An 18,602-nucleotide genomic window follows, 5' to 3' on the forward strand; every position below is an offset into this window, starting at 1 on the left:
TATCCGCGAAGAGGACCATATCCACATTCGATTGGATACACAGATGAGGAAGTTATTCAATTCGGCTTGTATTTAATTAACTTATTTATTTTGTAAATTCATCACAAAATAATATGAATTATTTTGACATCCCTCTCTCGTAGTCGTAGGGGACAACTAACCCAAAATAATATAAACACTTACTCTCCTGTTTTGAAATATCAGTCACTTGATTTTTTAGCACATCCTCCTAAATTTTTTGACTGTTTAGTTAAAATAATAAATTATTATTTTTTAATTTTTTTTTTCTGAATTATAATATTTATCATATATTTTTATTTAAAAAGTAATAATTTTAATTATGCGGTCAAAGTATATAAAAATGTGTGTTAAAAAATAGAATATATCGATCAAAACAGACACAATATTTCTACATTAAAAAAACCAGACAATATTTCTGAAAAATAAATTTAACCAACAAGTCGTGAACTCGCAAAACGGGCTTCCGGCTTCCAGCTGTAGGAAAGACAAAAAACAAATTCCAAGAAGCAGCAAAAGACATGCAGTTATTTGTTTGTTCGCAAAATCGCAATAGACCCCAACTTGTCAATGCCCCCATCATCTTCATATTTCTCTCATGCTAACCCCCTCCAAACATCTCCCATGATTTCCGTGATGCTTACGGGCTGCGCTAGAGTAACGTTACGATCCATTAGAGTTTTAGACGCTATTTCTAAACCCATCGTTCAGTCACAAGATTATCGTACACACGATCTTGAACTTTTCCTAGGGAGAAAAATATATAAAACTGTATTTTTCTGAAATAAAATATTTTTTTTACTAAATAACAAATAAAAAACACATTGCTAACATTTATATCTGAAAAAAATTATAAATATATTTATATTTTTTAGAAAATGAAAATTAAAATATACCCAATAGACATTCTATTTTTTAAATAAAAAACATGTTTTCACATAAACTGACCCACAAAATATCCATTTAAAAGCTGTGATCATGACAAGTGCACTGAAATCTCAAGTGTTCGATTAAAAAATGGAGAAAAAAGTTTAAAATCATATCATTCCGAAGTTCTTTTTGTCTATAATATATGTCCGCCACCAGATATTATTGAAACAAGAGGTCGGTTTTAACACTGGACCCATAGAGTCCTTGGACGCACCCTGTGAAACTCCACCATATAAATAACCTCCACAGCCTATTGTAATCTTAAGTTTCATAAAAATCAATATTGTTTTAGCTGTGAGCATGGAGAACAGAGGAGAAAATAAGACCACGGGAGTGGAGAAGATGTTGATAAAATGTTGCAGAAAGACGAAGAAAATGATCATGAAGATAACATCGCATTCTGATGGCAACAAGGTGGCCTCCATTGATCAGCCTAGCCTTTCTGCTCCGGCTTGTTCAACTGACCCTTCTATCGTTCACTGCGACGAGCTCTTTGTTTCGGGGAAGAAGGGTACTAAGGCAATGGATGCTGATTCTTTCATGGCTTACCAGATTCAGGCACAAACTCACTTCTCCATGAGGCCTAACATCTATCTCTGATGCAAGAATAACAAGTGCCCATGTAATTTCAGCTTTAGGTATGTATGAAGATATAAACTAGTACTCGCTTGCTTTCGACAGAGTTTGAGTAAGATTGTAAGAAAAGCTTGTGTAACAGTTGTTGATGACTTGCATGTAATTGTGGCTGATTGTGATTTCGAGTTTCTCATGTATGAGGCACTTGTAACTTTGAGAAATAAAGACAGTACTGATATGAATAATGAATGATCTCTGTAACTTGCTTCTGTTGTTCAGCAATAGCATTTGGCCTGTCTCCTTATTGTCATGTTAAGTGTTTTTATTGTTTCACTCTTGGTAATGCCATTTCCGGCTTGGTAAACATAGTAGGATCTCCCAGAAGCTCAGCAACAGCCATGCATGTTGGATTCAGTTACAAATACATTAACTAATCATTTACTTGTATTAATTTTTTGAGAAACAAACAAAAATACAATTATGATTTTTCTATTGTGAGCGCACGGACACACACTAACAACTAATTTTTGATTATGTGGAACATTATTATTAGCTTAAATTTCATGCATGCACAAAAATTTTCGCCAATAAAAATCTGCTACCTAAATAAAAAGTAGCCGTTAACGTGTGTCCATGGCCACACACCAAAAAATCCGGCACAAAATAAATGATAAGCAGATTCAAGTGGCAGGTGACAGGTGATGGATGAGAAGCAGAAGTTGCAACAGACTGGATCAGAAGTGGGTAGTGATGCATCATGCATGTCTGCAGGCTGTAAATTCTAGCATATCCAAACACCACATACATTACCAATTTCCAACAACATTATGTAGATAGATGTTGTGGCCTGTGGGACACTTTTTAGAATTTCAAAACGGCTTTGCTTGGATAAGTAGACAGAACACTTCATTTCATGCAACTGTATAATTTTCATCACATTTTCTTCATTTCTGCCTGAACAGTGAACAGTGAAACTTGTCTGAAATTTATGACTACAGAGAATTTTTTATAACTATGTATTTGAATGCAATTATGTAATGGAAGAAGCTCAACTATAGAAAAACAAAGAAAAAGGATTAACAGACAGACTACAGAGGAACCCAAAAAAAAAAAAGGAACAAAGAAACAGGTCCGGGACAAATTTCTTGAAACTCTAGAAAGGTGCTTGTATTTCTTCCTGATTCCATGAGTAATAATAATCAAAATTTTATACAAGTTCATAATATTCTAACAATGTCTCTAGTGAAAATTTACATCTTTTACTTCAAGTGATGACTGGGCTTGGTTGTGTGATGGGTGCATTCTTTGGTAGCGCTTGTGTTGTTTTACTTGCACTTTCTTCAGTTGTTTTAACTGCACTTTCTATCGATTTGGATCTTGTCAATGGCCTTCTCAACAGTCTGAGAGGCCACCTTCTAGGTTTGATCTGTCCCTGCAGCTTCATCTGCTCCTTTCTAAACTTTCTATTTGCATACCATCTTCCCCCTCGCCAGCCCAAGCCATACCTGCAATGGTTGAGCAATGAGAAAAAGAAATACTGACAAAATGAAACAGCATAATATTTGTTTCGAGAAAGTTGTGCTTTGCACTGTAATCAAGTGTCTACTTGCCCTTTGTCAGTGTTCAGTGACAGACTCACAGATTCAGTCCCTGTAACTTTTGCCCTGTGCAGTACCGCTTTTTTGGCCCATATATAGCTATTCTGAAGTTGCAATATGACAATTTAAAGGGCAAATGAATTAATTAAAACATAACATACATTAGACCTATTTCAGAAAAATGGACTTGAAGTACAATTGCCTCTTTTAGTATGCGACTATGTGCTAAGTGAGGTTCACCCTGTCAAAAGTCTCAATGGAAAAAGCATTGTGTTTTATACCCTTTGAAAACATTGTAAGCAGTTCTGTTTTATCATGTAAACATTTTTGTTCCATCATACTATCATCAAATGGCACAAGCATCTATCTGATCAGAAAAGTCACAAATCAGAATTGGAGCCACTAGACATCTAATTCAACCACAAGAAGTTATACAAGTAACACTGTGCCAGAACCCCTACTTGAAGCCAATTGTGAAAAGGCATAACCAAGGATATCAGCTTTTACTTATTTCTTATGGTCCTTCTTTCATTGTTGTTCTATGACACATCATAGTGAATCTTCTTTGTTTTCTTCTAGAACTGCATGTAGCTTATAAAAAAAACACTTCAGTACTTCACATGCACATGAATGCCATGATACAAATAACCTACGCCAGTTGATTAATCAGATTATCAAAAATCATCCATGTTTATGACCAAAGCATATAGCATTTGCTGCCACCAAAACTGTAGGCATACTTAAAAGCAACATAGCAGTGAAAGTAAGTACTTCAACTTCAATCTCAAACAAAAGAGTAATAAACTAATAATATATCACGCGGATAGTGCAATGTTAAACTCTGAGAAACATCCAAAAACAAGACGAAACGAATTTACATAGAAACATCAAATTTCAAAAAAGAGGATGACCAGCAGAATATATCAACCGTATTGCTATAATACCAATACGAAAGATCTATAGAAATTGAGATTTTTCAGATTTAAAACTCAAATCACACCATGTCTAAGCCCTTCTCATATAACTAATCCGCATAGAAACATCAATTACATTCTCTGGAAGTAAGAGACATTACGGAGAGAAACATCAATTCCATTATAATAAGAACTGCATTGTATCGTACCAATCAAACTAGCTATAAGTTTCTGAGGAAAAGGAAAAAGAGAAAAACCCGATGAGTAAACTGGCTCCACCAACGACAACATGTGTTGCGGGATTATAGCTGCTTGATCCAACAAGCTTTTTGAATTCATTATGCTGCATGCTATAATTTTTTTTCATCTGCAATAAATAAATAGACTTATAAACCACATATATGAGACCCAAACAGATAAACAGCATTTTCCATCAGGAAGTGCCTAAAAATTACATAAATATAGAGTCCTAACATCCATTCCAATAGTAATAATCATAACACCACAACTTAAAGGATATCAAACAATGTAAGGTCTATCCGAACTTGAAAGTCTTTATTTACGTAGCTTATTTTTACAGGATAATATATTTCTGATATTATGTTTAGGTATATATTTATACATATCTTTATAGTGAGTCGGGTATTATTTCATGACTCGAGAATCCTTGGCTAATATGTTCAATTGTTTATACACTTTTAAATGGAGACGGAAAAACAGAAGTTACTATGGTAATCAACGTATGCACTTATCTATGTCAGGTGCAATGCAACATCTACTTACTGCATTTTCAATTGAATCGAGCCTCTTTTCAACTTTTGATTGGTGAAGGTGGCGCAATGTATAACCTGTCATCCACCATATCTTCAAGTCAATGTGTACGTCCAAATCACAGATTCATGTTTGCAACAGACTACTAGAACTAACCATTTTATGCATTGGCATATAAACAAGGAGCTATAGAAAAACATAAGTAATCAAAAACAGGGCAAAATAAGCAACGACCCTTCTGTTGGTTAATTAGATGTAAGCATCTATAGAGGGCTATTCAAGTATGAATTGGTTTCAGGCTTGTTCTGCTTCTTAAACTAATTAATGTACTTGGTTCATTTTGCTATCAAAAGAAAGGTATATAAGAGATGCAGTGTTCATAATCAGTCTCAGATTCCATATTGTCATTTTTAATATATGTCTATAGACCCTGACAGATTTATGTTTATGACCAAAAAAATGCAACTAGCACGAAACATTTAATTTTGCACTGGAATATCACCAACGAGTTGTACAAACCTAATCAGACCAACTTGCACGACCAATGTGAAGTGCCAACAATCCATATCCTTTCAGATTCACAAATGACAAATTCCTCTTAAAGATGTTGTTTAGATAAAAGAGACCAGTTTTAATGTAATTACAAAAGAATTCATAATTTTAAACAGAGATAGCTCTAAACCTCTGGGAAGGTCAGGAAAGGTCCGCACGCATTTATCTTATCCTCCCTAGACATTACTTCTAAGAGCATCCCCACCCATCAATCAGTTAATTCGTGAATTAACTTGATGGATTTGTTACTATACAATAGTAATAATTAACTATTTTACAATTTTTGATGCGTCAACTACAAATCAAGATGGTTTCAAGATAATTAATCCATCCATCGAATCAACGAATTGATGGACTTTTATCAATGCAGTGGCCATTTATTGGTCCATCAATCAAATTGATGGTCATCAATCCATCACCAACTCCATCAATTTAAGTCTCTGGTTGGCAAACTCGAAGTTCACCTTTTACATCAAATATTAAAGAAAATATTAACATAGAGTTGGTGCAATTATAATCTTCTTTGTCATTTAAGATTATACATTAGATATTACAACAGAGACAAAGAGCGCCTACAATTTTTTCCAAAGACTTTCACAATCTATATGCCGATGATAAGCCAAACAAATTATATAAACGACACGTAATCATCATCCAAATACCAAGAAGACCACAACCGAATCACACTAACACTTTCAACGTAACTTTCACCGCAATACAGGGTTGGATCTAGGAAAGGGTATACCTTCTATATAGATTGCAATTTTTTCACCATTAAAACTTTTGCAAAATTTAAGTTCCCCACAAAATTTTGAAACTAGGGTGAAGAGAGAGAGAGAGAGAGAGAGAGAGAGAGGCATTAAGTTCAAGGCTTCAAGCACATACCAAGCCATGCTGTAGCAACAGAGGCCACAGAAGTTGAGATTGTAAACACCACCTTATGCCTCTCAAAAGTATCCTAAAACATCAAAAAATCAATAATTAACACATAATCTCACAAACCCTACCACAAATCAAAATCCGCAACATAAAACAACTACTCCCTCCGTTTCAAATTAGATGTCCACTTTAAAAAAATCACACAGTTTAAGAAAAGTGGTTGTTCATAAATTAATTGCATTAAATGATCAAAATATGTGGAGTGAGATTGATCTAGGAAATATAAATAAGAGATATGTGGAGTAGAATTGACTTTGGAAATATGATTTTGCATTGAAAGTTGAAGTGGACAAGTAATTTGGAACAAAAGTTTTTCCTGAAAGTGGACATGTAAATTGAAACGGAGGGAGTATTAAAAATCAAGAACCCCTAATAAACACAAAATAAATAAAAAAGAACAGAGGGCTAAAAAAAGACCCAGAACTCAATGTACCTTGATTGAATAATATGTATCTTGAACAGCAGTCCATGAATTCAAAGCCCTTTTCTTTATCTGATGGACTGTAAATCTCTTAATATTCGGTACCCCTAGCCTCCCAAAACGATTCATTCTTGCATAACGCGGCTGACCCAGATGCGTTTTAAGCAAAACATGGAAAATCTGACACCCAGATTACTGTTTTGTCTCCAAGAATGTAAAGTTTAAATTTTTCCTCGGAGGGTTTATATAAGACTGTAAAAAGGTAATTTAGCTTGGAGAAAAAGGTAAGTTTTTGGACCGTTAGATCGCAGGGTTTTAGATTGTAAAAAGACATCTGGGCAATCCTCCCTGCTCATTACCGGGGGTGAGCAAAACCGAATCAGAACCGAAAAACCGAATAGAATTGAATCGTGTAAATTTGATTCGGTTCAGTCCTAATTTTTTGAAAATTCGGTCCATTTAGTCTGGACCGAATAGATCGAAATAAAGTTCGGTCCGAACCGAATAGATCAATATATATTATTTTAATTAATATTTATATTATATATATCTTATATGTTATAATTATAATATGTAATTTATAAATTTAATTATATCTATCTTTAATGGATTGAGGGTGATTAATTAATATGAAAATATTAAAATAAATGATGAATTTTAGTTTTAATTATAATATAATTTTTTATTTTTAAAATAATTTCGGTTTCTTTTGGTCCAGACAGAACCGAACCGTATTATTTGGTTCGGTCTGGTTCGGTCTATTATAAAACTTCGGTCCGGTTCGATCAGAAAATAATTCAAACTTCGGTTCTCGGTCTATTCAGTTCGGTTCGGTTTTAAACCGAACCGACCGAATACTCACCCCTACTCGTAGTCATAATTAATCAGTATTGAATTGTACTATGGTGCTTACTTTTTTTTTGGTCAGGTATAGTGCTAACTTTTTGTATACTTAAAAATAGTAAATCTTACCTAATATTATAATAATATTATAAAAAACAATTTTTCTAATGTGTGCGCATGAGCACGACGCCGAATTTTATAATTTTGACTCATTTTATCGGCTCTCATATCAAACATATGAAATTTCGAGTTTAGACAAACCCTTTAAAAAATTTACAAGTTATTATCAGAGAAGCAGATTAACTGATTTTGCATATTGCTCCCGTATTCTTAAGCTTTTGCACCTCAATGACTTCAAACATCTTCCTCTCCCATAACCGGAATCACTAATCATGGAAGTATATGGTATAACTCGTCTAGTGAATTGCATGAGCTATACACAGTATGTCAGTATCCTATTCGTTTCCACAATCCAACCTCTTCAATAATCAATCAAGTTACCCTTCACTTTATCTATTTCCGATCATAAACAAAATGAATATAGTAAATTATAGTTTGAAATAAGCATCTGCAGAAAGGGCTATGAACTAAAAAAATTCAAAAATTAAATCAAATTTGCAAATATGATTATAAAAGTTGCAAATCGTATTTTTGAAAATAAACTTTTAAAAATAATAATTTTGAAATTCAAAGTAACAGTATTTTTTGACAATACCTTTTAGAAAGATAGTATTTTAAATAATTTCTCTATATTTTATTTATGACATGCCACTTGGATTTTTACTTTTTAGCTAAAACAATTATAGGATTGGAGATGCTCTAAATAAACACAAACACATCCCGTATGTGTCCCCGGATTTTCACTTTCCACTCCAGTGATCTCATACCAATAAATAGCTCCCAACAAAAAAAATGTAGCAGGCAACTGGGGGTTCATCAGGCACAAGTTATAAACCATTCCGAAAAAATCAGTAACAAGGACAAACAGAAAAATCCTCAGCAATCTGGAATGGCAAAAGAAACAAGGGTGTGTAAATCCTTAATCTGAGTGAGCTTCTGGAACCTCTGCTGAAGCTGAGGGAGACCTAGCTTGTTCAGGAGAATCTTCTGGGGGTTTAGCATCTGACTTCTTTTTGCTTGCAGCTTCTTGTTCTGTCAAGTTAGGAATATTTGGGGACTTCGAGGGAGATGTCTCCGATGAATGAATTGCCGGTGAAGTTCTTTGATAAGAAAAGCTTGTCGAATGTATAGATAAAGTAGGCAGATTCGAACCATAATTATATGTATATCCCAGCAAAGGGTGATCGTATCTACAAGCGGGGCCAAATTTGCAAAGCCCGTACATGCTGTAATATGAACATACGGCTTGCCCCTACAAACAAACAAAAATTGTCAAAGTCCATTGTTTGCGTTGAGATTAATAAGTACTGTCATAACAAGAGCCGAGTATGCAAACGAATTTTAGCTTACAGGTCTTAGAGGAAGGCCAAGTGGACCTAGAGAACCAGCTGCCAATTGGGTATATTTTTCTCTCGGGTGATTATACTTGCAGTCCATCCCATATTTGCAACTTCCATGATTCATAAAGTGCCGACATTCTGGTTGATCAGGTCTCTCTGGCAAATGAGAAACTCCTGAATATGAAAGAGGTATCTGTCCGCTGAATCCCGATTCACCATAAACATTGGTAGATGGGGCAGGGCTCATGCTACTCTGATAGAAGTGAATAAAAATTGTATTAAAGTGAAACACAAAAGAGTTATATTAGCTCTGTATTACCATCATTACGGTGCATCACTTTACGACTTGATTACAAAACATAAACAGAAGCACTAGTGCTCTGAGGTAAATTGCAACTGGCCAACCTTATCCTTTATGCCAACCGATTCCTTAGTCACCGGGCTGACAGTTTGATAGGATATATAAGTGGATTAGAGAAAGAATATATGAGACATGGCTCTCTGTTCTCAAACTTCATTCAGAACACAATGCAAAAAAGTATAAAGGTCTCGATATTAGTAAAAACTAACACCTATAGCAGAATTATGTTAATCAAGCTTTGTCCAGCCTCCTCAGTAAAGAGGACGCATAGTTTCACTGCATAATACGATGGAAATAACACATGAGATATGCATATGGGGAACAAAGGAACATGACACCGGTCTATGTAATATATATGCCTTCCAAAGTTTTAAATTTTATGTACATGGAGAACAAAGGAACATAAACCAGTCTATAATTTGTATATAGCTTTCAAAGTTTTACTAAGTGGGAGCGTAGCAGATAACTAATTTTTTGCATACACAAACAATAGGACTAAAGGCCAAACATCATCTAGCAAAAAATGATAATAATCTTGATTCTTGAAGTGTATCAGACTCGGGCAGATGATTTATCTTCAAAATTAACAAATGCAAGTCTTATTATTTAAACAGTGGGAAGAATGCCATACATATATGAGATACGAACGATTTAATATAAGTTTGACCATGTTTTAGAAAATATTACATCTGATGCTATAGTAGTAAAAGCAGAGAGAGAACAGACAAACAGGGCAATACCATTGCAACCATTCAACCTACTACTCTAAACTAGAGAAGCGTCTACGACAAACTTGTATGAATGTACATAACAGAATGTCCAAAGGCAGAGCTGGTGCATAGATAAACTTATGAAAGTACTACAAGTTGAACTCTTACTAACCATGTAAGGGTTCCATTCTGGTGCAGATACCAATTCTTGAGAGGGAGGATAAATAACTGGCATGTAGGTCTGCAGACCTCCTGAGTGAGAAGCAGACAAGTATGTTGTTTTGGGTAACGACCATGCAGGAAGTCCACCTCCATAAGATAGACCAGATGAATCAGTAGATCCGTAATGAGATGGCCCAGTTACAGAAACGGCAGGATCCGGTTGAGGATGATGAAATTTGCACGCAATTCCAAACTTACAAGCTCCAGTGCGCATGTAATAGGCACACGGCTTCTCATCCTGGATGACTCCAATTAGATATTAAAAATTCAAATCTTTAACTTATCAAGGATAAACATTATATTTTTCCTACAAATCAAATGCTATACTAGAAAAACTCAATTGCAAATGACACATCATGAGGTTTTTCACTGCAAAAGGCAAATCTAAAGAAGTCCACGCATAGAAGTCATATGTCACTTGGATATTAAGTTTATATATCCAAATTATATATACTTAAAAAAAATTACAGATATCACCTGACGCATAGGAAGTCCCAGAGTATTCAGTATAACTGGTCCAGCACCATTCCTATCCAGTCGATGATGATACTTGCACGATGATCCATATTTGCACATACCTGTCTTCAAGAAATACTGCAACATGCAGGCATCAATTACAAAATTAGGTAAGAAATTTGCTCCGCTCAGCTAAAAAGGAACAATACCACATTAGCAAAACCAAACTACGAACTTCACTCCAAAATTTTAAAAACCTGAAAACACAAAAATATGAGTCCTCTAGGAGAGTAGGCTAATTTAATCCCATATAATAGAATTACTATTAGTACCCCACTCCAGAAAGTAGAAAACAACGAAAAAAGACAACACTTTTATATAATTCATAAAGCACTCTAAGATGGTCAATAAATATTACCTCACAGTCTGGCTGTCCAATTCTCTGAGGAAGTTCACCTCCAGATTGACCAATCTAAAAAGACAAATTGCAACACTAACAACATTAGTATATAAACAATCTTTAATCTTGCTCTCACAATCTTTAATCTTGCTCTCACAATCCTCCTGTCCATTATAAACTGATTTCTATGATTCTTTGTGAGAGCAATGTTATGATTCTATGTAATGGACCACCCACATTCAACGACTAATATACCAGTATTATAAACAATCTTTAATCTTGTAGACTTAACACCTGTAGTCAAACTTTACATATATAGAGTTAGGTTCAAAGGAGCACCGCAGGAGGTGTTCAGTGGAAAAAAAATTGTAGAACACGACACAAAATAGCTACACACATTGTTCTCAAAATTCTCCTAATCCCATTTATACCTTAGCCTAATTGACTCAAATTAGACGTGTCCACCGGAACAAAATTTGTAAAACACAACATAGAATCATAACATTGCTCTCACAATCCTCCTGTTCTTATTTAAATTCACTACCACCATCAACGAAAACAATAAAAACCGCATAATTAAAATAGATATATAAACCTTGAGGTCTATTTTAGAAGGATGATTAAATCGACAAGTAGCACCATAACCACACATTCCGGTCCTGAGATAATACAAGCAATCCGGTTCACCGGGACGATCCGGAAAAATGCCTGAATCATCATCGCCAACATCATCCTCTTTCTCACTAACTCTCAGTCTCCTCATACCTTCTGCAGTAACATAAATAATACAGATAATCAACTTTTATAAGTAAAAAACAATCCAAATATAAAAAAAAATCAAAGTGTTTATCACATCACGGATACATCAAAAAACTCATGATCACTCTAAATCAAACAAATAAAAAAAAGAAAAATACCTTGAACATGATCAACAGAAGGATTGGATGAATCGGAAACACCAACATTCCTCTTCACCTGCCGATGATCCGGCATCGATGCACAACAACAAGAAAAAAAAAAGTAATAATAATATTATAATATACTTATGTGTGTGTTATAGTGCGTGTGTGTATAGAAGTCAGGGGAGAAGAGAAGTTATAACGTGTGTTTGTGTTTGTGTTGTGTAATGAAAAAAACAGTGTAGATAGTAAGAGGGGTGTGTGTGAAAAAGTGAAAAATATTACGTATTGAAGTGAGTTTGGAGAAGAATGATGAAGGGAAGGGAAGATCTATAAAATCAGAGTGTAGGAAATAGGAGGGATGGTAATAAGTAATAAGACAGGCTTTTTGTGTTTCTACCAAAACTGAACCACACTTCCCCTTCTCATGTCAACACACATCATCCATCATCCTCATTAAACCACTCGCTCATTCGTGTCATCGGGTTACACGTATCTCCTAGTTCGAGTTTGATTCTTAAATTATTTATTTCAGTTTTATCGTGATGCTAGAAAGTGATCATATCATATAAGTCGAACAATCCTACGCAAATACTAGTTTGAGTTTGATTCATAAATTATTATTTATCTTAATTTTATCGTGATGTTATTAAGTGGCGATATCATAAATCAATCCTACACAAATGTAATCGATGAAATATAAATTTGGATTAAAATTATTTAGGTTGGAATTAAACTAAAATTGATAATAAAAAAAGGTGATTTTTGGGTTGTTATCCAAAATTATGAATATATAATATAAAAATCATACATATTTATAAGAAATTATTTAATTATATTATTTTTGTACTATAAATTAATTAAGTTTAATAAAATAACATTTATTTATTTGTATATTATTCAAAAATATATTTATTATTAGTTATTTATGGGTGTGATCAGATACGGATTATTTGCGGATAGCGCGGTTAGATTCAGATTGATTATTTTGATCAATTAAAATTTCGGATTCAAGTGGGACAAATTTATGACTAGTGTTTGTCAATTCCATCCCCAGTGTTTTATTGGTACAAAATAATCTTTTACAATGTGATTTTTTTGTACAACGACTAATATATGCGAGGGTTATATTTTTCCAATGGGCAATGCTAGAGACCCTAAATTTGTTACCAAATGACGTGGATAATAAGTGGCGAAATTTGATTGAGTCATTGATGAATCTGCAGGGGGTCCTCATTATTATGGGAATGAATGCAATCAATGAAATTTCGCCACGTCATTTGAGAAAAAGGTTTGAGATAAATATTTAGGGTCTCTAGCATTTTCCTTTTCCAATTACTTTAGTCCTTCATTTCTATAAGCGGATATTTTAGAAAAATTTTAATTTTAAGATAAATGGACATGAATTATAGTTATTTTGGGTCTACTAGGATTTTCGAAAATAATGATTTTTAGATTTTGTGACTATAACTAAAATAATTGTAACGTCAGTTAAAAAGTACCTTCTTCAAATTATGTGTTCATTTTTCTAATATATTATTTTTCAATTAAAATAATTAAAAAATTTCATTTGCAATTTATGCAACCTCATTTGCAACAATTATATGAAATTGAAAGTCGTGTTTTTGTAAATAATTTGTAAAATATTGATACTTTTAAAAAAATCACCTGACGGTATTTTTATAAATAATTTATAAAAAATTGGTATTTATAAATATTCCTTTAAACTGATGCAGCTGGTGGGTAAAATCTTTATGAATGTTTTATTTGTCATTTGATTTGTGTTCCGAGAATGTGTTTCTCTCCTTCAATAAGTTTTCATGTTTTCAGTCACGTGATCATTCGACTAGATTTTTAAGAATAACGACTTACTTTTTTTTTTTTTTTTTAGGAAAGAATAACTACTTACTAAAATTACACGAGTAACACTATTAAAAATATTTTATTCAAATCATATATATCATATAATTTATGTTTATAAATTTATCAAAAAAATTCCACTTCAGATTTTTTCCAGTATATTTTTTTCTTTAATATTTTTGTAAAATATGGTTCGTAATTAAGTAACTAGGTATGAACTTTTTGGTATATATGATTTTCTACCCAAATCGAAAATTTCAGAAAAAAAAATGAAGTTATTTTAAATTATATTGGATTGGGTATCAGCTTCGGATAGCATCCCTTTACATTGTACATCCACATTCGTTTACATTATATTATAAAAAATATTAAAACATAATATTTTTAGAAGAAATTTATAAAGATAAACATAATTTACAAGTAGTTGCAAAATTTGGTGGATTTTTCAAAAAAAAAACTTAAAATTAAATGGAACTTAAAATAAGTTAAAGTATGCTAAAATTGTTATCACTTTAGCTACTATTTTGTTTTAATAAAAAATTATGATCAATTTGAGAATAATAAAATATGCTCCATTTTTTTTTTGAAATAAAATATGCTCCATTTGTGTACGATGACTTAATCATTTAGTCTAACGCCAAAACAGGCAGTAGTGTCTCCGTGGACCGTGGCGGCATAAGCTGACTCGTGAGCTGCGAGTGATGATGTATTTGTGAGGATATTTCCGTTGTCGTGCCAAAATTCCTCATAATACTATATATTAAATTATAAATATTAGCCTTGGACCTGTGAGAAGCCGGTGATTATATAATTCATAATTTATGATTTATGATTTAAATTTTAACATCATTTTATTAGTATTTTATTTAATAAATTGAATTTAAATTAAATTATATTAATTAACTGATTATGTTTTCTCACCAAAATTTAGTTTTTACAATTTATTATCTATCTATAAATAATTTTCTATTATTAATATGTAATAATTTATTATTCAATTAATTTTAAATCAAATTTTTCATATTTTATATATATTCATATGTATGAAAAAAAGATATTTATCGTATAACTTAACTAATTAGTTATAATTTCCTGTTTTTACTGTCATAACTGCAAACATTTTCTTCTTTTCTTCTCAAAACCCTTCAGCTCATCTAAAAATGCAGTACCCTATTTGAACGACAGATCACTTTCTGTGGGTATGTAAAATGTAATAGATCATCCAAAAGATCACATACATCTTTTGCTACTTTATTCGGTCATAGCAAGTATGTTCATTTGATTGTGAAATATCATACAATTAAACTTTTCACAGAAGTGGACTTGTACTTTGAGTGTAAAAAGCATTACTCCACTCGGTTTCTCCGTCTTTGACACATAAAAATAATATATATATTCCGGTAAATTAAAAGTTTCTTGGAAGTCAAGCTCTATTGTATGCACACTTCCCATGTTTATTTCTTCATACAAAAACTGGTAGAACTGTAAACGAACCGAACCCGAACGAATTTGGACGAATTCTTACCGAATTCGAATAAAATCTTTACGAACCGAACAATGTTTGATAATTTTATCGAAATTTTTTTTCTGTCCGAACTCGAGTTCGGTAACGAATCGAATCGAACCGAACCGAACACGAACTGTTCGCGAACATATCGAACACGAACAGTTCGCCAACAATGTATACTTTTAAATAATATTTAGGCTATCTTTAAATTAATTTAATGAAAAAAATTAATCCAAATATTTTATTTATATATTTAGAACATATACAATATAAATTTTAAATAATTCTACAATTATAAAATTTAACTAATATCTAAATTGAGGATATTATATATTATATTTACATATATATTACAAATATATTTATTATTGTCGAACAAACACGAGATTCTCGAACTCGAGCCGAACACGAGTTTAACGAACCGAACACGAACCGAGCGCCCTAAAAATTCGGTTCAATTCGTTAAATTTATCGGACAAAAATTGCTGTTCGAACTTGTGTTCGGTAAACAAGGAGTTTACCGAACACGAACTAAATCGAACGAGCTTATTGAAAAATTCGGTCTGTTTACTGCTCTAAAAACAAGGAATGCCAGTGAGATGGGTCCTACAATGAAATATAGGATTTGTCAAAGGAAAACCGAATGGAAGAGCGACACCTGAAAAAGTTGCTTTATGACAGATGAAGAAATGTTGCACATTCTCTACTCATTTGCTCCATTATTCAGACTGGAGTAACTCGGCGGATCTTGCTTATAATTATCACGGTTTTAAAAATTATTGATTTATTTAAAATTTTTTGATTGATTTTTAAAAATAACAAATCTATCAAAAGTACCGCTTGTTATAAAAAATTACGTTTTTACTATTTTTTCAACCTATTATACAAAAATATTAACTTATTAAAAAATATTTGTAAGAAAACAATCTGCAACTAGATGCAACCAACAACGGTTTACATACAATACTTTTGCAAATATTTTCAAAGGTTTAATATTTTTATAAAATATTTGAATAAAATGTAAAAAAATATTTCGGATTTGGTTATGAGAAAATTCCTGCAAAAATTTTCAATTTATTATTTATTTTCAATTTAATTAAGAAATTGATAAACTTTGTAATAAATTCTTAATTAACAGACAGAATTTGCTAATTCAAATTTCTGATTTCTTCAACAATGATCAGAGAAACTTATTTTCTAGTAGAGTTGCTCGTGATTTTCAATTAAGGGTAATGAACTGTTCTTGACATGCTATTCTCGTTTTTAGAAATTTTTTGTGATGACGGGATTCTTGTTTTTCAATCGGTTGAATGATATTTGAATTTCAGTTTATTTATTAATTAGTTGAGAAGCCGCGCGTTGCGGCGACCTTTAAAAATTATATTAATGATTTAATATTAATACTTATAGAATAAAATAATTTTGTGACTGTCTATAAATGTATATTAATGTCTCAAAATTAATATTTGTAGGATAAAATAAATTTTATATTATAAAAATCTTGATGTAATACCAATACTAATATATAAAATTGCAAAATTGGAATATAATAAATTTATACACGTATTAACAATTTAAAGTACGAGAAATCTTAATTTTATTTGTGTTTTTTTTAAAAGTAATCATGTTTTTATATTGTCACCTTACTCCAATGTTTTTGGATTTTTATGGATTGATTGTGCACAAAAATATATAATTTAAACCCGTGAGATAGCGATTTATAACTACCCTTGTTTGTAACAATCCTGTATACAAAGTAAATCATATAAAAATTAACAATTGACAAACATGTCCGATTAACAAAACAAATATTATAAAAGAATAACCAACAAACATACATCACTAATAATTAATTTATTGATATCATCCATCAATATTATGTCAAGACTATATTCTTTTCCCGTGTTTGGATTTGTCGACTCCCACGTAGCAGTCTATAACTACCTTTGCTTGCAACAACCTTTATTAAATACTGTATAAACATCATTCACTTATCGTTGCAAAAGAACGGCACCACTGAGTTAGAAATTGAGCAAGAGAACTATTACCATAGAGAGGTAGGGTTGTGGTATTGAGAGAGAGAGGAGGTTGTGTTTAGATGATCCAAAACACTACAATCAATGGGGGTATTTATAGGTGCAAAGAGACTTGTGTGCTAATATTTCTCATAATTAAATAATCTGAAACAAAATCAGATTGAAATTGAAATAGAGGAGGTTGTGTTTAGATGATCAAAACCCTACGAGGTATTTATAGGTGCAAAGAGACTTGTGTGCTACTCTTTCTCGTAATTAAATAATCTGAAATAAAATCAAATTAAAACTTTCAAGCTACTATATTCCATAAATAATCTGAAACAAAATCAGATTCTGAAACTTGCTTCTAATATACCTGAAACTAAAAAAAGTAATTTTAATTTTTGATATTTTCCAAAAATTCCAGAAAATTAGAGAAAATAGAACGGAACGATGTGAGAGGCGCCACCTACACCCCTCACGCTTCTCGTTTATATAAGTATATTGATTGATTGATTGGATGTATATTTTTTCAAAAATTGTAATAATTTTCCACAAATTTTTGACCTGAATTAAATTATTCTTTGCTGAGATTGGTAATTAGAATAACTAATATATTATTCAATTGGACAATGATTTTAAACTTTATCGTAAATATGTATAGAAAGTTCTGTATAATGTTAAACTATAATTCGCACCGCGCAGTCCGTTAAAATTTTAACCCGCAACTACAGTATTTCATGATATGATGCAGATCGGTGCGAACATTTTATACGGTGTAGTCCGTTTGATAAATAGCCTGAACCTATTTAACTGCGTGAATGAACAAACTGCTTCCTCTGTTCTTATGTTACTTACATAAAAAATGCATGGTTTCACTCAATAATTTTTAAATAATTATGATTATATTTTTATGATTAATGTTTTTAGACAGTAATTGAAAAAAATATAATAATAAAAGATATATTATATATGTAAACTACTTTAGAAAAAATAAATTTTAAGATATTAAATGAATAATTTAAATATGAAACATCAAAAAGTAATGCAGAAATATTTGGTGCAAAGATTATAACTTTTGAACAATAAAGTAGTTTTAAGTTTATTAAACTCTTATGAAACATCATATTGACCCGTTTGGAAAACAGCT

At 32.0% G+C, this 18,602-nt stretch overlaps 2 protein-coding genes across 3 annotated transcripts; both read right to left on the minus strand.

Moving 5' to 3' along the window:
• Window positions 1-2,624: 2,624 nt before the first annotated feature.
• LOC108223475 (uncharacterized) lies at window positions 2,625-6,949 on the minus strand. Of its 2 annotated transcripts, XM_017397763.2 has the most exons (6): window positions 6,732-6,949; window positions 6,245-6,317; window positions 4,820-4,884; window positions 4,294-4,403; window positions 3,135-3,226; window positions 2,900-3,029 (listed from the first exon to the last, which is right to left on the minus strand). In XM_017397763.2, the coding sequence occupies exons 1-5, from the start codon at window positions 6,846-6,848 to the stop codon at window positions 3,160-3,162; spliced, it is 432 nt and encodes a 143-aa protein (XP_017253252.1). In that variant the 5' UTR covers window positions 6,849-6,949; the 3' UTR covers window positions 2,900-3,029; window positions 3,135-3,159. The 2 variants fall into 2 exon arrangements, with proteins under 2 accessions (XP_017253250.1, XP_017253252.1); XM_017397761.2 differs by lacking the exon at window positions 3,135-3,226 and having other exon boundaries at window positions 2,625-3,029; window positions 6,732-6,945.
• A 1,507-nt stretch (window positions 6,950-8,456) lies between these two features.
• LOC108223474 (zinc finger CCCH domain-containing protein 3) lies at window positions 8,457-12,439 on the minus strand. The gene is made up of 7 exons (XM_017397760.2): window positions 12,089-12,439; window positions 11,767-11,939; window positions 11,190-11,243; window positions 10,793-10,909; window positions 10,266-10,553; window positions 9,033-9,275; window positions 8,457-8,934 (listed from the first exon to the last, which is right to left on the minus strand). Exons 1-7 carry the CDS (start codon window positions 12,162-12,164, stop codon window positions 8,602-8,604), a joined length of 1,284 nt encoding a protein of 427 aa, XP_017253249.1. The 5' UTR covers window positions 12,165-12,439; the 3' UTR covers window positions 8,457-8,601.
• Between the last annotated feature and the right edge of the window lie 6,163 nt (window positions 12,440-18,602).

Source organism: Daucus carota, chromosome 5 (genome assembly GCF_001625215.2).
Source record: "Daucus carota subsp. sativus chromosome 5, DH1 v3.0, whole genome shotgun sequence".
NCBI classification, from domain to species: domain Eukaryota; kingdom Viridiplantae; phylum Streptophyta; class Magnoliopsida; order Apiales; family Apiaceae; genus Daucus; species Daucus carota.